The sequence below is a fragment of the Phaethon aethereus genome (genome assembly GCF_964289735.1).
Source record: "Phaethon aethereus genome assembly, chromosome: 25".
NCBI lineage: Eukaryota > Metazoa > Chordata > Aves > Phaethontiformes > Phaethontidae > Phaethon > Phaethon aethereus.
The window spans coordinates 5,987,502-6,010,021 of record NC_138601.1 but is presented as its reverse complement, the minus strand read 5'-3'; the positions used below and the strand labels follow the sequence as shown (position 1 = coordinate 6,010,021).

General features: G+C 58.8%; 2 protein-coding genes across 3 annotated transcripts; both read right to left on the bottom strand.

The window, feature by feature from the left end:
- Window positions 1-1,082: 1,082 nt before the first annotated feature.
- Window positions 1,083-2,879, bottom strand: TCAP (titin-cap). Its single transcript, XM_082010433.1, has 2 exons — window positions 2,297-2,879; window positions 1,083-1,678 (listed from the first exon to the last, which is right to left on the bottom strand). Exons 1-2 carry the CDS (start codon window positions 2,443-2,445, stop codon window positions 1,423-1,425), a joined length of 405 nt encoding a protein of 134 aa, XP_081866559.1. The 5' UTR covers window positions 2,446-2,879; the 3' UTR covers window positions 1,083-1,422.
- A 986-nt stretch (window positions 2,880-3,865) lies between these two features.
- On the bottom strand, window positions 3,866-18,187 carry STARD3 (StAR related lipid transfer domain containing 3). 2 transcript variants are annotated; one of them, XM_082010786.1, is made up of 14 exons: window positions 17,850-18,187; window positions 14,867-14,944; window positions 14,499-14,576; window positions 14,355-14,408; window positions 14,135-14,252; window positions 12,917-13,015; window positions 12,113-12,165; window positions 11,332-11,424; window positions 9,811-9,873; window positions 8,639-8,734; window positions 7,993-8,072; window positions 7,484-7,588; window positions 6,059-6,152; window positions 3,866-4,235 (listed from the first exon to the last, which is right to left on the bottom strand). In XM_082010786.1, the coding sequence occupies exons 1-14, from the start codon at window positions 18,063-18,065 to the stop codon at window positions 4,131-4,133; spliced, it is 1,332 nt and encodes a 443-aa protein (XP_081866912.1). In that variant the 5' UTR covers window positions 18,066-18,187; the 3' UTR covers window positions 3,866-4,130. The 2 variants fall into 2 exon arrangements, with proteins under 2 accessions (XP_081866912.1, XP_081866913.1); XM_082010787.1 differs by lacking the exon at window positions 14,355-14,408.
- Between the last annotated feature and the right edge of the window lie 4,333 nt (window positions 18,188-22,520).

Here is a 22,520-nt window from a genome sequence, read left to right as displayed (position 1 = left end):
AGTCGGGCCCGGGGGGGCAGGTAGTTGTTCTGCAGGTAGGCGCGGGGGTCGAAGCGCTCGTAGCCCTCCCGGAGCGCGGCCAGGCTGCTCATGGCGAGGGGCTGCGGCGGCGGCGCCCGCCCGTCCCCAAACCCGCCTTATATCCCCGGCCGGGCTGGGGGGGCCGCGGTGAGCGATGGCCCTGCGCGGCGCGGAGGTGATGGCGGCCATCCATCGCGGCTAACCAGGTTAGCGCCAGCGCCCCGGGGCCGGGGGACGCGGCTGGGCGCCGGCGCTGCCGGATCCGGCCTCGCACTGAGTGGTAATGCTCTTCTGGCTTTCCCGAACCGGGGGGGCAGGATCTGGGAGTCCTGGCTCCGGTCCCCGCGTCCTGAAGCCCACCGAGACGTGGGTGACACGGCCATGACTCTCCCCATGAGTGGCCCATGGGACTGTCCCACGGGATGGGGCCGGAGACGGGATGGAGCTCTCCCTGATGCCTCCACCACCAGTGAGCTGAGCGTGCTGGACCTCAGCCCAGCCCCTGGCACAAGCTGGCACCACCAATCCTGCCAGCTCCCAGTGCTCCCAGTGCGCCCAGCACCCTGAGATAAGGGGCAGGACAGGACCCGCTCATGGGGCTGGCAAGAGGGGTGGAGGGGAGCGGTTTAAAGACCCCGCATCCTGTCTGTGCTGGAGCCGTAGGTGGCCAAAGGCGGCTCATGGGGAGGGAGGGGGCCGGGAGGGGACCGGGAGGGGACCGGGCTGGCGGTGGCCCAGGGACAGCAGGATCCGGCCGGGCGGGAACAGCTAATCTGGGCGCTGGCGCTGGGTCCGTCCCGGACCCTGGCATCGGCCGGGCTGGCAATGGCGGGGGGGCAGTTATATAAGCAGAAGTTCACCCCCCCCAGCCCCCCCAAACCCGAGACCCTGCAGGACGCGGGGTCCCTCCCGCGCCGTGTCTCAGCTGCCCCCTCTGCCCCTGAACCTTGCCCCCGCCCCGCCTCATGGGGGCCTTGTGCCCCCGCCCCCCGAAACGATGCCGCCGGGCCAGGCTGGGCATTTTATTGCCGTACAAAGACCATCGTTTGTACAACCCCACAGAGCGACCCGCCGCAGCCCCCCACCCCTCCACAGCCCCCCCAGGGCCCCGCTCGGCCCCAGGGGGGTCTCGGCACTCCCCGCCCTCGCACCCCCTTCTCTTCGCCAGGGCAACCGAGTCGCGCCCACGGCTGCCGGGAGCCCCCCGAACCGCGGGCGCCCTGTCCCCGCCGGCATCCGCGACGCCCACCGTGGGATGGGGTCCCAGGCGAGCGGGAGCCCACCCCCACCTGCCCCCCCCCGCGCTGCTTCTTCGGGGTGGCAGAGCGGACCCTCCCCGCTGCCCCCCAGCATCAGCCTCCTGCCCCCCCCGATCCCCCCCCCGTGGCCCCGCTGCCACCCTCAGCCCCGCTGGGCCTCGTGGGAGAGGGAGCGGGAGAGGGTGCGGGGGACCCCCCCCTTGGCACCACGGAGGTCTGGGGGGGCGAAGAGGGGCAGGGGCAGGGTGCGGGCATAGGGCAGGAGGTGCTGGGCCAGGGGCTGCCCCAGGCACCCGACCCGCAGCAGCCCCCAGGGCGAGCGCTGCTCCAGCACCCGCATCTCCCCGCGATGCTCCAGCGTCTCCCGGCGTCGCTCGTCCACCTCCCGCCGGCACCACCTGGGCACAGGGCACTTGTGGGGGCGGGAGTGGGGCCCCAGCGCCCCACGGGGACCCCCACATCCTGCTCTGCCCCACTGGGGCCACCCCACCCCCTGGGGACCCCTGGAGACCCCCATGTCCCACACCAACCCATAGGGACCACCCACCCCTTGGAGGTCCCCACACCCCCACTGGCGCTCGGGAGACTCCACAGCCTCACCAACCCCCCTTGGAGACCCTCCAGGACCTGCACAGCCCCATGGGACCACCCCACCCCATGGGGACCCCTGGAGACCCTCACACCCCTCGTGGATGCCCAGCCTCTCCCAGCCCCATGAAGACCCCATGTCCCCACAGGAGCCCCCGAGACCCTCCCAGTCCCTCTTGGATACCTCCCCACCTCCCTGGAGCTCCCACGACCCCACAGGGGACCCTTGGAGCCCCCCCCCCAGCCCCATGGGGACCCCAGACACCCCTGCAGCCCCCTACATCCCCCATGGCCCCATGAGGACCCTTGGAGCCCCCCATAGCCCCAAGACCCTACGGAAACCCCGCAACCCTTGGGGACCCTCGAGCACCCAGTGCCCCACTATGGCCCAGCACCCCAAGGACCACCACCCGCTGGGTGCCCCTCACCCCTCCTCAGGCCGGGTGCTGAGCTCCAGGTCCAGCCACTCGGCGCTGAAGGTCTCGCGACGCCCCACGTCCTCCTCCCGCACGCGGCAGCCCAGGCGGGCGCCCGAGAGCAGCCCCCCGCTGCGCACCACCGCGCTCGGCCCCAGCATGCTGCCGCTGCCCCCCGCCCGCCCGCCCGCCCCGCTTATATGGCCCCGCTGAGGCTATTTTGGGATGTGTTGCTGGCACGGCGGGGACGGGAGGGTGCCAAGGGCCCCCTGGGGCAAGCAGGGGGGTGGCACTGGGGACACGTGTGTCACCCCGTGTGTGTCCGGCCACGCTCAGCCCCATGTGCCCACCGGTGACTTGCCACCCCATGGGGGACGCGGGACAGACCCCGCGGGCAAGGCGATGGCGCAGGCAGGACCCCCTGGCCCCGGCCCAGGGCACGTCTGGCCTTTCCCAGCCCACCGCCACCGCGCTGGCACCGGCCCCGGCGAACACGATGGACCCGGAGGTGTTCATGGCTTCGCTGCCAACAGCTGTGCCACCTGGCCCACCCTGGCCCCACCGCTGCCCCCCAAGGGCCAGGGGGGTCCCATCCCCACGTGTCCCCTCAGGAACAGGCTGCGCTGGGCAAGCGGGCAGGGCGGTGCTGGCCAGGGAGCCGCCGCAGCCGGGCTACTTGTAGGGCCAACAGACCGGGGCTGCGAACAGCCGGGTGCTCACAGGGGTCTCCGGCCCCTTCGAGCCGCGGTGGTCCTGCTCCGGGGCAAGCAACCCAGGGGATGCGTGGGGAAGCTTTGCCTGGGGTGACCTGCGCAGACGCTCCACGCTGATGCCCAGGAACTGCCGGTGCCACCATGGGGGGGGGGGACAGTGACACCCATGGCTGGTGGCTGAAAGAGCCTGGAGGAGCTGTCCTTTGAGCCTGGGGGGCTTCGGGCTGGCCCCAGGCCCTTGGCCACTCAGGCCCCCGCTTTCAGTGAGGAAGGGCGCACGGCAAACAAGCTCCAAACAGTGCAAGGCTTTTAATTCCGATGCCGGAGGTGTCACCCCTCGTGGGCACAGGGGGCCAGACCCCCAGGACTGACTCTAGGGAAAGGGACGGGAGGGGCAGAGAGCCCGGGGCGGGGGACTCGGCGTGGGTGCTCTCCCCGCGCTGCCGGCGTGTGCCCCCACGTGCGGGCGGCTTCGCGCTGTTGCCGTTTATAGCCCAGAACACGGCACCGGCGCTCGCAGGTAGAAAGAAGCTGCAGTCGCCCCCGCACCGCCCTCCCGCGTCCCCCCAGAAAGGAGAAAAGTCTCTGCTTAAGGCAAATCACGCTCTGCCTCCCCTGGGAGCCGCGGGGTGCACGAGCTCAGCCCGACGCACCGGGGAACAGCCCCGGAGGGGGGCCCTGCCCGGACCCTCCAGCCCCTGCTGCAGGGGGTTGTGAGGGGGGGGCTCCATCAGGACAGACAGCAGCAGGGACAGACCCATGTCCTCACCCTGACCCAGCCTTCTCCTCTGGCCCCTCTTTCTCATCGAACTGGGGTACATGTAGCAGAGTCTGGGGGGCACAGGTGAGCCCCCAACCCTTGGGTGAGGGGCAGGGGGAAGGTTGGACCCACAGGAGGGCAGGGCAGGGGTTTGGCACACAACGGTCAGGGGTTTCAGGGCCCCGGTTAGGGGGAACCGTAGTGGGAGGGGGAGCTGAGCACCCCCAGGCTCATCTCAGCGCTGTTAGTAGGGGCATCCTCTCCTGGGGGGTCACGGCGAGGCCCTGGAGGCCGCAGGGTCCTCTCCCGGCTGCCCCCCGGCTGCAGAGGGGAGAGGGCAGAGGAATGTCCGGCGAGGGCAGGTCCCCGCTGCTCATGGCTTGCCGGAAAGCTCGCTGACCCGCTGGCGGAGGTGGAAGGCGAACTCGAACATGGTGGCAGCCAGGCTCTGGTGGATCAGGTAACGGGGCAGGCGACCCTGTGGGGAAAGCAGAGGAGCACGGAGCCGGGAGTCAGGGCAGCATGGAGGCTTCGCTGGGCTCGGCCATGGCCCCCACCCCGAGCCGGCGGGGTCAGCCCGGGCCGAGGGATGCACAAGCACCGCAGCGGGGAGATGCCACTTTCAAGGAGCTCGCTCCGGGGGAGGAACTGAAGCACGTTTTGATTTCTCTAAAAAAGCCCTGCACGACTCACCCCCAACCGCCTCGGCCTCTGCTCTATTGTGTGAGATGCATAAATCCCCATCATCCTTGTCTCTGCGGGGGACGGGAGCCGAGGCAGGGCTGGGAGCAGCTCCGGGGGCTCGCACAGGGTGCCAGGAGCGGGGCCCGGGCGCAGGCAGCTCGGGCAGGGATGGCTGGCTGACTATCTGGGGGTTCAGGCAGGCACAGGAAGATCCCCCGGCCTTGGACTGGGGTGTTTCAGCAGGGCAGGAGGCAGAGACCTTCCCCTGGAACAGGTTTTCTCTGCACCACAGGGGCAGGAGGACTGTGGGACTATTGGTCCAGGGGCCACTTCGGACACCTCCCTGAAATGAGCTCTGGGGCGAAGCTCCGTCATGGACACAAACACACACGCACGTGTGTAATCCTCGCCCTTCGTCGCAGGAAAGGATGAGCCATGGGCTATAAATACTTCTTCAGGGCCAAAGGAAATAGCAAGGCAGCACAGAAGAGGGGTCTGGGCACTAGCAGAGCCCTTCAGGAAGATGGTGGAAGCAGTTGACAGGCGGGTTATTAATAGCTCGGCCGCTACGGCATTTCTTCCAGCAGCGGGGACAGGCAGTGGGCGAGGGCTCTCCGGCCCGGGAAGCACAAGGACCATCTTTCCTTTCCAAGCCCCATTTTACACAACCAAGTGGGTTCGTTATCCCTCCAAACCCACGCGTCAGGGAGAGGCGGAAGAGGGATCGGAGCCAGACCCGAGAAAGAAAGCGCGGCTCCAGCGCCAAGGGGCGCGAGACCGCACTCTGCCCTGCCCCTGCTTTCGCCGCCCAGGCGAGCGCTTCTGCAAATCCTTTCCAAAGCGCTTCAGGAGGCAGGCAGGAGCTGATCGACTTTGTGGGGAGGGAGGGACGTGGGAGGGGAGGGGGCCGCGCAGCTTTGCAGCAGAGCGCCGATGAATGGAGCCTTTGTGCTCGCTGCTGCAGCGCCGTTACCACGTCAACCTTCAACGGGAGGAAGAAAACGGGCCAGCTCCACTCCCCCCATCCGCCAGACCCCGGCTCCCTTCACGCGCTGCCTTTTGTCTGGGCCACCCCAAGGACTCGACACGCAGCTCCGCAAACAGCTCCAGATCTGGGTCATCTCGTACGGCCGAAGCGCCTTTCCCCGGGTGCGGACACAGCCCCACGCGCGCCGGGGGTGGCCGCGTTTGTATCGGGGTGTCTGGGAAAAGGGCACGCAGGGGCCCTTCAGCGGGTTCCTGGGAGCAGCCAGACACTTCACATGCCCAACTATTTCCAGTCCCCAAAGAGGATAAAAATGTGCTCTCCCCCAGTCCTGCACACAGAGATGTGAAACTCCCTAAGCAAGACCTCTGCCAGGTAAGAAAGAGCTTCCCCACCTCACACTGGGGCAACTTCAGGGGGAAAGAGGGTGATTTTTAGGTAGCATTTAACCTCCATCAGCGACACTCGAGTCCCTTTAGGGCTGCCTTTGATAACCAGCTGCTTTCAGAAGCGGCCAGCAGGTCCTCAGCACGCAGCCCATGCTACGCAGGGATGCCGGAGCCCGCTGCGGAGCTCTGCTGGGGACGGGATACGGCTGCAGCGCTCGCGCATCAGCGAAGAACCGGCTTTACCTTCAGGTCCGTGTTGAGAATCCAGATGAACGTGCAGACCCTGGGGTTGCTGGGACATTTCAGTACGATGAATCCTCCGGGCCCGTTCTCACCCCTGCGGGGAAGCAAGAGCACAGAGTCAGAGCTGGGGCCGGCTGAAGAGCCGTTCTCTCATGCTCTGGGGTGCAGCGCACCGATCCTGCGCTAGCTCCCGCAGCAGCAGCCACCCCCTCCGCCTGGCAGCGAGGACTAGAGCCCAGCGGGGTAAGAGCAGATGTGCAGAGCGCCCGGGAAGGTATCTGCTTTGGCTGCAGGCACACGAGCAAGCGCAGCAAGGCAGGTTTCCCACAGGTGCCTTGGCAGCACTGGTGCCAGGGCTGCCGGCTGAGAAGCAGCCTCTGCCTCCGGACCGCGCCAGCCCCGCCGACACCGGCTCTTCACTGCAGGGAGGTTTCCGAGGCACAACCCTGTGGAAATGGATGCAAAACGAGAGGTCCCAGGAAAGCCAAGCGGCCAGGGAAACCCTGTGCAGTCAGGACAGGCTCGGCGCAGGGAGCCTTGTCACTACAGCCCCCAGATCCTTCTTCACACCGTCTGATCTGTCTCAGAGACGAGAGCTGTGCTCACACACACAGCACAAATACAGATTTTTCCCTTCCCTGTTCAGGAACACACTATTTTTGCTGCATACATTTGTAAAAAGATTTTTCTGGGCCCTGAAGTCCCCAGCTTTTAAATAGACTGAGGCAGCTATAATGGCTCAGAGTTAAAACGTCAATTACTTTAACCAGATTATTAGGAAAAACAAAGTCAGTGCGTGAAGTGGCACAGCTGGGCCCCAGGCACCGGAGCAGACAGTAACAAGGAGTCCTTGTTTGATGAGACTAACCCTGCTGAGATCCATCGCCAGCCGGGCGAAGCCGTCCCTTTGGAAGGGCAGAGGCCAAAGACCTGCCGACACTTTGGGAGCCAGTCCATCCTGACGCAGCTCGTTTCACCCACGGGACCATCTCTCAACAACCACAGCCTTTAAAGTCAGTAAGCGACTGGCTTGCGAGAAGCAAAAGATATCCGAGAGGCTGAAAGCGAGCCACAGTCAGCTGTTTACTGCCCCTCAGAAACGGCAGCTGGCCCTGTTTGGGAATTAACTGTTACACAAACAGGATGCGGACTGGGTTGGGGTTTGTGCTGTTACTGGTCAGCACCTCCACTCCCCTGAGCAGAGAGCTGGGAAACGCCCGAGCAACACCGAACAGCACGGAGAGTTTCTTTAACAAAGGAAGAAGAACAAGGGAAGCAAGGTTTAGTTCCACAAATAGATTAGCTTCCTGCAAACGCTGCCAGAAAGACAGCAGGGTTTTCATTTAAGTGGCTCTTTGCCCTAAGCTTAGGCAAAGTGCGTGTGTCAGATACCAGCTAAAAAAAAAAACAGAGCCTGCCTCTTACCTGACATACTTGGACAGCGGAGGCTTCAGGCTGTGCGTGGTCGACATCCCTGAGGACATGTACCTGTCTCTTCTTCTCTCGATCCGGCGCACATTCACGAAATCCCTAAGCAAAGAAAGGGCGCTGACTGCTTTAAAACGTGCATGGGACTTTGAAGGAGCAGATCCCGCTCTCCGGACCGCTGGGAAAGGCTGTGGCAGGGGTATGTCAACATACGGACAAAGCACAGCACAGCACTGTTATCAAGGAGACCGACCGACTGACTGAGACAGGTTTTGAGCTCCCAGACTCCTGCCAGAAACATCTGGAGGAGAATTTGGGGGCTCCTTGCCTTTGGGAGCATCACCCGCGCAGCCAGCCAGCCCTGCCTTGTTGACGCTGGGAGCTCGCAGCCAGCGAAGAGCGGCAGCGCTGGGGCAGAGCGCTCTCACTACGGTCAGATGCTTCTCTCTGTATTTTAGGAGGGTGTTTAGGGGCCCAGTATGAAACAGACAGTGGAATAAACTGACCTTGGGGAAACGACACCGCCTGCAGCCCCAGCTGCCACGTCGTACGAGACAATTGTGTTGTCTTCAATCCGTTGCAAGATCTGTCGGGGGAAAAAAAAAAAAAAAAAAAGAAAAGAGATTTCCTCAGACTGTGCCTGCGGGTCTGCATGTGCCAACAGCTGGGTGATAAGACGGACTCTTCCCTAAAACAGCACCAGGATCCAAAGCAACCGGCGTGTCTTTAGCAGCTGAGCTGAGGCCGAGGGGGACGAGCTCTTTGGCAGTGCGTGCACAGGTTTGTCTCCTGCCCTGGGACTGGTCTCTCTGCCTTTCAGGAGGGGGGGCACAGGCATTGCCTCCGGATCCCCACCACACCAATGCACAAAACGCCCAATCCCTACCAAGCAAAAGCAGGCTTGGCTCCGCCGCTGGCCCATCTCCCTGCCCACCTCATGGGCTTTTGGATAGGCGCATGCATGCAGCTGGCGACCGCAGAGCATTCGGATTGTACGGATGAGCGGTGGAGATTTAACGCCTCAGTGACTCGGATCCAGCTAAGCTCCAGTAGGGCCTGGGCACCGCCAACAGCCGGTGTTGGACTGGGAAGCTCCAACTCTCCGCTCCAAGGAGCTCCTGTGATTAAGCCATCTTTGTCCGGCACGCTCACCTGGCAAGCTGCCACTGTTCTGTTCCACAGGATCATCTTCTCAGGCTGGAGAATAACCTCCTGGTAAATTGTTTCAGCAGAGCACTGCAGGAAAGCCTGAGGACAGAGACAGAGCAGTCAACCAGTCCCTCGCTCCACTTTGGTTAAGATAATTTTTAAGGAACACAGGGCAGATCACAAAGAATAACTGGGGTAATACAGGAGGGGAGTGGTGAGGCTGGCCTGGCTCAAGCACGCACAAAGCCAAGGCTGTCACCCCTCTGCCACAGAGCTCTTGTTCCCAGGGGCCCGGAGAGCACACGGGGGGTCAGAGAGGACAGACCAGAGCTCAGGTTTCGGCAGTCCTGCGCCACTGCCTGCCACGGTCCATGCTGGTGTAAGAGAGGGCGAGCGTCTGTCTGTAACACGGTGAGACAGACGGACCTTGGGGCTGACTCAGGCTGGCTCCTCTCCCACCCTCACCCCACTTTATCAGCAGTTCTGCTGCATGTGCGATTGCTTTGGGAAGTTGCTGAAAAGCTATTCTGAGCTCCAGCACAGCCAGCGTTCATCTCCACGTCGTCCCCGTGGGACAGGGGATCTTTGGAGGCAAATGGTTAATGCAGTAAAGTGGGACCATCCAGCTTTTTCTCGCGAATACAGAGCTGCTCCATCGGCAGCTCCTGCCAGCGAGGCAACATATGCACTGGAACAAAGAAAAGCCACCGCAGCACCAATGCTTCATTAAAGCGTGGTTTACAGCCAAGCCACTCCAGCGAGAGGGCACAGAGCAAGGCACTTCCGAGCAGCTCTTCTCCATGCCAGGCAGCAGCAGACGCACGCTCAGCCCTGGTCTTGCTGGCAATTAGTTGCAATTAGCCTCCTTGGTCAGATTAGTCCTAGATGCTGGGGTTGGAAGCAAGTCTTGCAGTCACCTGCTCCCACTTCTACCAGCAGAGACTGGGGCCCAGCATATTTGCTGGGGAGTCTGTCTGCCAGCCAAGGGGCTTTCCTGGAGAGATTCCCTAGAGCGTGCAGTGCAGTTCATCTGTCTCAAGCAAAGGGAGTGTGCTTTGCAGCCTGACCTGTCCTGCCAGGGCCAGGAGAGAGCATGAAAGCTGAGCCATGGCTCCAAGCAAAGCAGTCGCTCTTCGCCTGTACCACAGAGGCAAGGAAGTGATCCAGGTTCTTACCTTTAAAATAAAGGTCTTGCCATGGAAAGGTATTTCAAAAGTGTAAACAACATCACCGAAGTCCTGTGCAAGAAATAAGAAAGTTACATTTATGTTAGCAAAACAAATCGCTTCTATCTGGGGTGAAGCCTGGAGCCTGCAAACGCTGCGGCTGCAGGAGCCGTCCCGCCTCGCATCCCGTTCCGAAGGACCCTCTCCAGCCCTCAGCTGTCCCCCGTCCCCCCACACCAAGCAGGGACCCCAGCACGGGAACTGCACTGAGCACTTCTCAGATGCACATGCACAAATTTCTATAAACACCACAATATCCAGAGCGGCAGCAGTGATGAGACAGAAAAAGAATCCGCCCGATGCCAGCCTGCAAACTCCACGTCAAGGTCAAATTCTCTTTGTAGCAAGCTACCAACACCAGGGTAAGAGAAAGGGGTTAGTTTGCCAACACTGCTGTTGTTACCTACATCTGAGAAGAGACTCCCTGGAGGGGTTGGGGATGGACAGATGATAACCTTTCATCATTAGCCCTGTGTTAAACTCTGATTAGTCTATTTAAATCCATCCCCCTTTGGATAAAGAAAACAATCTGCCCAGCTAGTTTGGCATCAGACAATGGATCACTTGACAGGGGAATTTTAAACACCAGATGAGACTGCAGTTTGCAGGACTCTCACCCCAATCGCGTTGCGAGCCCACAAGCAGAAAACAAGATTGGTTTTAGGGGGCAGAGACACTGTCGCTTTCTCTCCACCCTTTGGAGAGAAAAATGAGCTCTAGGTACCCCAGAAAACTCTACTGTAGCTCAGGGAATGAGCCAGCATGGTGAGGAAAGAGGCAGGGCAGGGCCCACTTTGCTTCGTGCGCCTTGTGCTGCCCGAAGCAAGAAGTGCGACTTGCAGACCCCTTTGGCAAAGCCACAGTGGAAAGACGTAAGGCAGAGACACATCCCCGATTTACACTCCAGCACCCACAAGGTCCCTGTCCTGGGGAAGCGGGGACACAAACAGCTTTGGGGGTGGGAGGAGCAGTCTGTGCCCCACACTCTCCTGCTCCCATGTGGGCCAAAGCTGGCCAGAAAGGCCAGACCCCAGCTTGGCTTGGTCTCCCCAGGACACTCAAAGGCACCTTGCTGGTGAGCAAGGGCAGAAGCTGCAGCGACGGGGCCCTCCAGCACGGCCGCAGGGCCAGCATGCCTCCACTCCTCCCCACGCCGGCAGCCGCGGCTCCGCATCCCAACGCTACCAAAGGTGAGCTGTCCGCCCCCGCCCGCCCGCCGTCTAGAGGGAGGAGTGATGGGCCCTCTCCTGTCAAACAGGAAGGCAATTAAACGTCTAATTAAATAAGAGGGGATTTTACATTTAACTGAACTGGAATAGATTCCTAATTCAATCAGGTAATTGTAACGCTTGTTAATTTTTCATGTCGCAAGGAGGTTTCAAAAGCCTCATTTGTCCTCCCGTTTTTGCTAAGCCATCCGTGCTTTCTGCCGGCAGCGCTGCCCGGCAGGTGGGGCGGAGGGACACTTGCATTGTTTTTCTCGAACTTCCAGTTCTCCTCCTGGGCGAGGATTTGGTCCACAACCTCCATCGCGTCTTTGCCTTGTCGGACATATTCTTTCTCCTAGGAGAGAAGAGAGCATTTCATTAGCTGGGTTTGCAGAACGCCTGAAGTGTGTGTGCAAGGCTTGCTGCCCCCCCTCCCAGGGCTGGCAGAGGGAAAGGGGACATCTCCCATCACCACACCACAGAAATCTCTTAATTTGGGTCACAGAGGCCTCATTTTGGAGCTCAAAGTCACGCTCCCCGCCCTGGCTTGTATCCACACACCAGCTGTGTCTACCAGTGAGTCTCCCGCCTTAACGTAAGGGTTTCCAGCAGGCAAAGGGCTGCGAGATGCACAGAGCTTCCTTCTGTGGGGGTGCCAGAACCGGGGCAGAACCACTTGGAAAGCAGCACAAAGCAGCCTGTGCCCAGCCAGGCTGCGGGGAGGCGAAGGACCGCCCCGCGAGCCACAGTTCAGCGGGGAAGGTTGAGGCGATGCCCTTCTCGGTCTGCGACCGGGGACTGAAGAGGAAAGAGGAGAGAGGGACAGGCAGGAGGCAGAGCCAGAATCACAGCCCCGCGGGATGCGGCAGGGGAGAGCGCGCAGCCCTGGGGAAGCGGGTTAGTTTCGGGTGTTACCCGGAGGACCCCCCTCCCGCAGCGGCCACGATACCACTGGTCCCGGGGCACACGGGGAACAGCCTGGGGCCGAGGGACAGGCAGAGCTTCTTGGCCAAACGTCCCCAGGCCACGCTGCCTCTGTTCACCTGAGCTGTCAACGCCTTCCTCCCTGCACCTTCCTCGTCCGACTCGTCCGACCCTAGCAGGGAAGCGCACAATTAACACACAGCTGATGAAGACCCCACCTGCACAACCTCCCTCGGACAGACAGCATCCGATCCCCGCAGCCTATCCGATGGAAAAAACCGACACAGCCCAGGCCCTACCTCCCTGAACGCCTCTGCTGCGCAGCCGGCTGGCAGGCGCTGCTCTGCTCTCCAGAAGGCCGAGCACAAACCGGGTGTCAGCTACACCGAGACAACTGCTCCGGCTGACGTCTCCTCACTCCCGAGCAGGGGAGGTCTCCGGAGCCGGCACAAGGCGGTGTCACAGGGCAGTGGCGTGCTGCCAGCTCTTATCCTCACCTGCTTGTGGCAACTCACTCCCGTGCCCTCATCCCGAGGGCAGCATTTTTCAAGTCCTTTAGCCGCAGCTAAGAGCATTTAATCCCAAGACCACAAAAGGCTCCAGTTTCCCACAGAGCTGAAGCCAGGCGTGCGGGGCTGAGCGCGACTCCGCTCCGCAGATGGCAGAGAGACCGTGCCCATGCCTCCCCTGCCCAGGCACAGGCGCAGTGCGAGCAGAGGAGAGCCCATTTTGCAGTGTCAGTTCTTGGAGGCCCTGCCACCCACCGCTGCCAAGGGCCGGGATAACGAGACAGAGCTCAGGGAGAAAGCAATTACGGAGGTGAGGAGACCCTGGAGGAATGTCGTGAGGGGAACAAGCTCGGGAACCGAGGCAGCACGGCTGCCAGCGAGGTGACAGCAGAAGAGGAAGAAAGCATGCCTTACCTGCGAAGGACTCTGGCGGGGAGTAGAACTGCCCCTCGGAAAGGGCTCTGGGGTAGAGCAGAGGGCCGCGGGAGGCTGCAGCCTGGGCTGCCAGGTACCCTGTGAACCAAAGCACGAGGCTTTACACACGTGGTGTCCAACACGCTTCAACACCAAGGGGTCCTGGGGCCCCCACGCCACCCACCCCTACTCAACCACCCTCCCAGCCACTTTCTTCCAGACACAGCTGGTCTTTTCACACTGACACCAGCCAGCCCACAAGCTTTTCAGCTCCTCTTGCCTCATCTTTTGTTTGAGACATTTTATCTGCATGGAGATCAATGGGCTCTTTTGCCTGTCAAATCCAAAGGCGATTAAGCATCTAATTAAATAAGAGCTTCCCCTGGAAGCAATTTGGAACCCGAGCCTAATCCAATAGAGGCATTAAACACTTGATCATTTTTCATCTTAAAGCCTCCTTGCAAGACCCAAACATCCTCTGGTGTTTTCCAGTCAGTCAGTGCATTTCTGATTGAGCCTCGCTTGACAAATACTCCCTCGTTTACATGCCATTTCCCAGTCCTCTTTCATCAGTTATGCCTGGGAGAACCACAAACTCCTTTTGCTGCTTTAGGAATGGGCAGCCGTGCCAGTCCAGGCTGAGCACCCGCTCCTCAGAAGGGCCCCTGGAAGTTACAGGTGCCCGGCACTGCAGGGTAATTCTAAAGCATTAGGTCAGACTCGATCTCCATTTAGTCTGACCTCAGCAACCAGAGGCTGTAAAATTTCACACACCATAACTCACGCCGCGCCCCTGTAACGTGTCTCTGACTGAAGCAATCCTCTCAGAAAGGTCTCCAGTCCAGATTCAAAGACAGATATCCAGAGACGGAGAGTCCAACAGTCCGCCTGGCATTTGTCCCACTGTTTCAAAACATTTTCTCCGATGCGGAGGTGAGCTCTGTTTCCAACACGTCTGGCTTCAGGATCCAGACATTGGGGAATCTGGCATGTTTTTCTCCACTCAATTAAAAGATGCTTTTTATAATCTGGTATTTTCTTCCCCTGAAGGGACTTATATACCATAACAGAATTGAGTCAGGCACTTACCATCACAGCCAGCCTGGAGATCACTTCTCCATAAATGTCATATCTGTCAAGGTGCTGCCAAAGCAGCAGAAACCTCAGGCCTGGTAGTGTCATCTGCCAACTCCTACCAGAGAGGAGCAAAATACTTACATCGTTCCTCTTCTGCTTCCTGAGTTAGGACTTTAAAATCCAAGAACCAAGTCTCCAGCCAAGCAATGACAAACGAGACGATAGGAAGTAAATAGCCGAAAGCCCCTTTGGTCAGAAGCTGCGTGGAAGAAAGTAGAAACCACAGGGAGTTTACACAAATGGGAAAACAGTAACATCACGAGATCACAAAGCAATCCCCTGTGAGCCCAAGGAAACCGACCTCGGAGAGGATGACCTTCACAATCAGGAAGGCACTGGATACCAATGTAGTGACCTGAAAAACAAATTTACGTATCTCAGATCCCTGTAAACTTTAGGTGGAGAGAGAAAACTAAAAACAGGAAATCAAAAATTGCCTTCTTACCGCTATGACCCACCAGTGGCGCAGCTTTACGATTGCATAGGCCAGCAGCAACACAAAAAACCGAAAGAAAGCCAAGACCTTTAAAAACAAAAAGCCATCGACACTAGTCACTGCCCTTGTCCCTCTGCCAGGTGCTGGGAGGACACAGACACGGGCCAGCTCCCGAGGACCTCTCCACCTAGACAGATGGGTCAAGGCTGCAACAGGATGGGCTGTGACTTGCCCAATTTCACTGAGCCAGGCGAGGAGCAAGGCTGCGGGGAGACCCCAGCCCCTCCAACACACAGACCCCCCCCTGCCCAGCCTTCGGCCACGCCACCCCTAGCTTCAAAGCTGTTTCCTCACCTGCAGCAGTCTGGGATACTCACAAATATATCAAAGAAAGAGGTCTTAAAACTGTACTCGATGATTTCATTCTCCAAATTCTTCTGAATGCCATCCTTGGTCTGAAGGGGAGACGGGAAACCAGAAAGCTATTGAGTGCACTGATAAGAAACTAATGGCAGAAAGAACCCGGCCAAGCGGTGACCGGGGGTTACCGCCGGGTCAGGTTATGCATCAGGCATACAAATGCCTGTCGCACGCATGACGCGGGCTCATCTGCCAAGGCAGGGCCACGGGAGGATACAACAGCCCATTTCACCCTCGGTTTCACACCGAGGAGCGCGAGTTGGGTAGCCAGAGCTGGAGCAGCACGCAGGTACATCAAACACTTCTATGTGGGGGCTTTCTAACACCGAAAAGCCGCTCCTTTGGCGCAAGCGACGCCGGATCACAACTCTCACAGCCTAAAGCCCTCGGTCGGACAACACCTCCCACTCGTGCCCACCCGCTTCCACGTGTGGCTTCAGGTGACAGACTTTGGCTGTTACAGGAGGAGACGCAGAAAAAAATGAAAAGCCACAGGAAAACTGCTTCTCTAGCACCTTCGGCGAGCACTGAACAAAGCGTCTTCCACAGCTGGACAATCAAAATATGTCCCCCGCGAGGGCTCTCAGGGGTCACTCAGCAACCTGGTGGAATTTAAGCTGTGATCGTCCTCGTGCAAAGCACCAAGGGATCCCCTCTCCTTTCTTCCAGGCCAGCTGGCTTCCCACAGCTCACCGCAGTGCTGAGCTGCGCTCCAGGAAATCTGAAGGAGGAAGTCAACCAGCAGGTTCAAGCGTACTGGCAAAGGGGAACAGGGAGGAGAAGAGGACCAGGGACATACAGACACAGGCAGACTGCAAGGAAATCTGAGAGAGGCAAAACCACTTTCTGGGATATTGTACAGGAGCATGGAAAAAGCTCACAGAAGAGTTCTCTTGCCTCACCCTGAGATAATCTGGGGCCTGACAGCCCTGGTACTTTTGACACCATAAATCCTGTTCTCGGGAGCCTGGAATCGCTGTTTATGAGGAAGCGGATGGCTCAGGTAACTGGAACAAATGCTTCACCTTTAGGCTATTGGTTTGAACGCAGCCCAGCTGGCCTGGAAGCTGGTATAGGCTGACAGCTGTTTGATGATCTGTGAGAAACAAGTTGGTGGATCTCAGGCCAGTTCTTGGCAGCCTGGTGTCCTGGCACCCTCTTGTCAGACAGTCCAAGGACAGAAGAGGCAGCCATCGGGAAGCAGTCCCTCTAGGTCAGGGCTGGTGCTTAATATTCAGGGAGAGGGGGGCAAAGCAGTTCTGCACTATTGCTTTATCTGATCTGCGGCTACAGGACTCGTGCCAGCCAGCTCTGCTGAGCTGCCACCGAAAGCCTCTTCCTCAGACCATGACTCCAATACGAGATGCTGCAGGAGGAACGAGACACAAGGCAGGCTTTGGATTGTGATTTCTGGGAGGTGTTTTCAGTATAAATACAGGCCACTACTGTGAACAAGGAAGAAGAACCGTCTGAGGCATCTCTCCGTCTCTGAGAGCAGCAAGCCCGCAGAATTACAGTTTGCAGGCAACAGACATTTAACGAGGGCTAATTTGCTCAGCTTATCTTGCAGCGAAGGAAACCGTTTGATAAAAAAAGCATTAGTCATGATACAAAATCGTTGCTCTTCATAACTAGGCAAATAAGCTGTCCTAATAGCTTTAAATATGCAGCATCTCGGCTCAGGGCCCAAATATCAGCAGTTAGTCACTCATTAATGGCTACCTGCAAGACCTATGCTCAGAGTCGCCCTGGTGACCGTGCTGGCAGATTATCTCCCCCAGGCTGGATTTTTTTTGATTTGTAGACAGCACCTCTCCAGAGAGCCCAGAGAATAGGGACAAGACCAGGAGGCTGGGGTCCAAGCCAGGCGCGTGGGACACCATCGGCATCGCTGGAATGCTGGCGGAGAGGGTTTTCCTAGGTGGAGGGGGAAGGGGTCTCTTCAGGCTCTTGACATGGCATGGGCAGGGAGAGGGAGCTGCTAGCCGAGACAATCTGTTAAGTGCAGACACCCAGGAGATAAACAGGGCAGAGATAAGAGCTGCTAAGTGAGCGCAGGATCCAGTGCTGATAAACAAAGGCCAGACACCGGCAGGGCTGCACGCAGAAGCGCTGGGGTCTATCTGTTCATCTTGCTTCTCTGCTCAGGTTGTTCCGTGGGAGGACATGTAGTACCCGAAACCCGCCACCAGCACAGCTGAAACCAGTCAGGACCAGTTCAGGAAAAATAAAATAAAATACAGCCCAGGGAATAACTCTGACCTGATGGGACTGCGGTAAATAAACTGGATTTCCCTGGTCATTCCCACAGTTGACCCACTAAGCAAACGCAGCACCCTGCACAGGCATGGCAGCCGCTGCGGAGAGGACGAAAACCCTCATGTTCCCCTTCGCTAGTGCCCTGTACCGTGGGGCAGCATCTCTGGCTTTCAGAAGCTGAGATTAGTAGCAGTATGTTGGGACCAAAGCTGAAAGCCCTTTTTGTCTCTGCCCAACAGCTGGGCGGGCGAGAGGAGGGTCTGCACATCCTACCAACGCTCTGAGAACAAGACACTGCAGCAGAGCTGGCAGCTGCTTGGCAAACACAGCGAGCAGCCTCACTTAAGGCAAGGGAAGCAGGAGAGAAATTTGGCCAACTGCTCAACCTGGCGATTCCACGGGCCCCAGATCTCATTACACTACAACATACAGCGCTACACGCTACGGCGTTAACGACCCTGGACAGCCACAACAGAGCCCCGTTGCAGGAAATGAGCTGGACTTTCGTTTACACTAACGGCGCAGCCGTTTCTCAGCCAGCGCAAATCAGCAGAGCACTGGGAAGAACAAACACAGACGGCTCAAGACTTCTGAAACGGAGCAATTAATGCTGAGGGAACCGAATTAAAAAAGCACAACTTAAAAGGTAAAGACTCCACGGATTTGCTTCCCCCAACTTACATTCAATTCGATTATCCACAACAAGGAGATGAAGAGCAGGTCGAAGGTGACGAAGAGGCAGAAGGTCCTCCTCACATCTGAGATGGCTTTCCTCTTCTCCGGAGAGAAGTAGCAATACGGGGAGAAGCCCTGGCTCTGGGAGAACGAGGTGCTGATGGATGCTATGGCTGGGAGGCTTCGTTCCAGGTCGTGCTGCAGGTCTGTTGGCTTGCTCATCCTTGGCCCAAGCAACTTGGGTCCTACGTCAATCGGGGCAACATCTGCCAAGTCAGTGCGTCACCTGTGGGGAGACACAAAGGGGACCCTCAGGCCTCGGGTCGCTGGATACCCCTTCTCCTCTCCCCCTCTAAAGGCAAAAATTCCTGTTACCAAATCAGAGCCTGTCTGTGTTATACAATTCCCGAGGGCAAAGGCTAATGCTGGCTTCTGGGCTGCCAAAGAGCCTCCCTCCCTGAAGCAAAGATACCCGGGGCTCACCCCAGGGTTGCCCCATCTCACCCTGGCACCCCACGTTCACCAGCACAGGCAGGGATCCTCCTTCCCTCTTGCTCACTGCAGGGAAGGAGGAATCTGCTGCAAAAGGCTCAGAAGCGCAGGGGGTCCATGCAGCCACCAGCAAGTGTCACTGGGACCTGGAGGCAGCCACCCAGAACACGCTCACAGCACGGCGAGCCAAGCTGGCGGCTACAGCCAGCGGCCAGAGCAGCAGATGGCAAACCCCACGGAGATGCCACGGCAGCAGGAAAAGGGGCCCCAGGGTATTTCCGTGGAGGTCCGTGATCCAAAAGGGAGCAGTCCCCAGGATCCTGAAGCCACCTCAAGCTACAGCAGCCTCCTCTGCAGGGACAGATGCAAAGCTCCCAGGGGCTCGACATTTTGCACAAGGCGAACCGCAAAGCCTCGGGAGCCGGTCATCCCATCGGATCCCATCCCACATGGCCGAGAGAGGAGCCTGTTCACTTCAGGAGCAGGACGCTGGGTTTCACACCCAACTCCGGCCAAGTGGAGCAGCAGGAAGGCAGCAGGGGAAAGCACTGCTCTCTGTCCTGGCCGTGGCGGCTGGCAGTGCCGGGCGCACAACCCCGACGCGAGCGAGGTGTTGAGGTCTGAAGGCTGTTTTCACGCAGCCTGTGCCAAGCATTGTATTAAAATTTTTCCTCTCCGTCAGCACCGCACAAGGAGGCCACTATGTTAATGGACTGTGCAACTAAGCACACGCTGGAGACAAACAAGGAAAGAAGATGCCAAAACAGGTCAGGCCAGGGATCTGTCAGTCCTCGGCTCTGCCACCTCCGAGTCACCCACAGCAAAGGCACAGCTACGAACTCCTCCTATGCAAAATAATCCTGCTCAAGGACATTTTGCCTTCAAAAAAACAGATTCTTTGCTGCTTTAGCTACTGCCCTAGCAGTTCTGCATCCTCCAGGATCCGAGTGAGGTTTGTTTGGCTACAGCAGATCACACTTGGCACAACCAGGAGGCTGCAGCCACACAATGTCCAAGGGAAAAAGCCCCGAGACTGTGCCCAGACCTGCGGGAAGGGGCAATCCACAGGGCAGGCGAAGCCAGGCATGCTGCCAAGCCCCATTGGACACTGGAGCAACTCCAAGAGCTGAGCACAGACTGATTTTGGGTACTTCTAGGTCCCTGCGCTAGCGGCTTCTGCGTCCCAGCCCCCAGGGAGCACCGGGGCTGGAAAGGGAACAAAGCTGGACTCCTGTCAAGTCCCCGTTAGTCTCTCTCGGAGGCACTTCGGAAGGAGCTGGAAGACTTGTCACTTCAGATCAGCTGCAACGACCACGGCCCTTCGCTGCTCCGAGTGAGGGGCCCGTCTCAAACTGAGAAAAGTTAAAGACATCTGTGAGAACTAAATAATACATCGCCTCATGCACGGGCTGCCTCCACCTCTACGGCAGGGTGTCACCGCCTCCTTCCCTCAAACATCACTTTGCACTTAGGCAGCCCCCCGCAACTTTCACAGCGCTTTAAAATCACCCTGCGAGGCTCGCCAGCCCCGCTCCCCCGACGCCGAGGCAGCGCTGGGGCCGCTCTGCGGTGCCAAGGACACGGCAGAGCACGGCAGCTGGTGCGAGCCCTCACACAGCTCAGCCAGCCTAAACCCACCGGTCATTAAAACCTAGCCTTCCCGGTGAGGTTTAACACCGCTTCAGAAGCATGCCCATCCCAAACCAACCAGCAATAACCAACTTCTGAGGAAGAACCGGCAACAAGGGCTTTACCTTCAGAGCACCGTGGCACAGAACAGGGTTTGGCAGAAATATTTTAAGCCCAGATGAGGCCTCCCGACTAGGACTGCTCCCTCAGGCAAAAGAAAGCTCAGCCCCTGCTCTTTCTGCTCTGGATCTGAGCGTGTATAAATGTGCCTTTTTCTGGGTGACAGATAAATTATTGAGCACCCCGGTGTTGTATTATGCATTCAGACATCCTCCACAGCCTGCGCCGCACCGGCTGCCGAGCCGTGAGCTGTTTTCGGGGGCTCTTGAGCAGCGCAGCTCCAACAGCCAACACAACAGGCCAGGGAAGTGTGAGTGGCACATGCTGCCCGGAGGGACACCCTGTGTGACAGTAACATGGTCCGAAGGGGCACCCCCAGCAGGGACCCCTCAGAGCTTTTCTGGTTAAAAAAAAAGGGGCTCTTGAGACTCTGAGGAAAAGTTTGGTTTCTTTTTGCTGGTGAGACCCCCTGTTTTGAGGGAGGCGAGAGGGACTGCAGGGACAAGAGGTGATGCCACCATCAGCAGCGAGCCTGTGAATCCCAGCGGGAAGCAAACGCAGAGCAGGAGCAGCCGTGAAATCCTGAGGCAACACCAAGCACTAACAGCCAGCGAGCACCGCCACAGAGCTCCATACGGCAAAACGCTGGCTGCCCAGCCCAGCACCAACAGGACACTGGACACCAGAAGAGACCCAGGACCTGTGCCGAGGCACGTCCCGTCCCTGGCAAAGGCCAGAGCAGCCCCGCAAAGTCCCAGTACCATCCCTTTCCACTCACAGCTTTTAGGTTCAAATCACAAGCTTCTCATTAGCACACGTTTGCATGTTAATGACATGTCTTACAGTAAGAAGCCTTTCCATCTTATGACATTGCTTCTCCTTTCCTCCTGCGCCCCCAACTTCCTATTAATGTGTCTTCTCAGCTCACATGATGACTTCAACAGCTAATTCTCATGTCAGCCCTTGTGAGAATTACAGCCTTTGCACCAAACACTGCACCAGGAGACAAAACGCCTGAAGAGCGAGAGGGACAGGGCCTTTTAGAGACACCGACTGCGATGTTTTACCAGACGCTAACATGCATCCGTGTTTCCTAGCAGGGAGAGATGCCTTTAAAACAAAAAGGTCAATATTATAGTAAATTAGACACTAAATCTCACTCTAAAAAAAACACGAAGTGATCCAACTTCTTCTGCAAACCACTGGACAGGCCCATCACGTTTGTTGCTGGGACCCCGGGGGCTGAGGCTGTTTGGTTTTCAAGCATCCCCCTGATCCTGTTGTGATCCCACAGCAAGAGCACGGTGCAGAGCTCCGCAGCAAGCTGTCCCCCCCACCTATTTGTAGCTTTCCCTAAAGCACCTTCCAGGGCTAGCTCAAGCCCGTGCCTACGCACAGGAAGGTCACCCTGTCAGGCACATTATGAGCTGGCTCCCGTCAGCATCGGTGGCACAAGTGACAGTGAGCAGAGGCAGCAGGCTGACAGGCAATGGCTGTGGTAAAGCAGAGTGACGAGGGTGACTAGGGCTGCGGCTTCGGGGTGTCCATGAACAGCCACTCCTGCAAAAGGCCAGGAGCCATCACTGCCAGAGCTCAGCGACCGAGCTGGCGCAAGGTGGGGGAACAGAGACCCCCGGGGAGCCCGTCCCCTCCCCAGAAGAAACTCAGAGACCCTCGTGCAAAGCGCAGTTCCCCAGAGCCAGCAGGGCAGCCCAGACCTGGCCACCGGCTGTTTTCGCTCGCAATCGCTTTGCCTCAGTTTCTCCCCTGCGAGCCCTGCCCCGGGGAACCGGAGGAAGCAGGCTGCTAGCATGGCAGCCCCTTGGCGTCTGGCGTGCCAAGGGCAAGAGCGGCTCAGCCACGCGTTCGCCGTGTCCCGGGCTGCAGGCAGCATTCAGCCATCGCTTCTCTGAGCTGCTCTCGTGCTTCAGCACGACGTGTCAGGGAAGCAGCCTGCAACCACCTCTGAAGTGCTGTGAAACCCCGCAGCGTCCCACATTTCCCCCGGCCCCGCGTGTCAGTTCAGCTGAGCTGCTGCGCACCGAAGACTGAACCAGCCCCAGGGCCAGGTCCTGCCTCTCACCGCAGGCAAAGGCATCCCCACGGCTGGCCCACAGCTCCCCGCAGCGCTGCACAGCCAGGCCGGGTGCTGCCTCCCCCAGGCTGACCCCTCTCTATGCCCAGCGTAGCCTCCCAGCCCACACCCCCACCTCATGCATCGTCCTCGTTAGCGCTTTGCGCCATCACACTAATTTTCAGAGCACTTTGCCAGCAACACAGTTGCCTGAAGCCTCAGCTGGCACTAACTGAGACTTGGGGCCCATCCCATCCCCTGCCCACCCCGGGGGGACCCCACAGCAGGTGCCAGACCCACCCCCATTTGAGAAGACAGCGAGAGGCACGGCCTGCCTGAATATTCGGGAGGGTTCCTGCCCC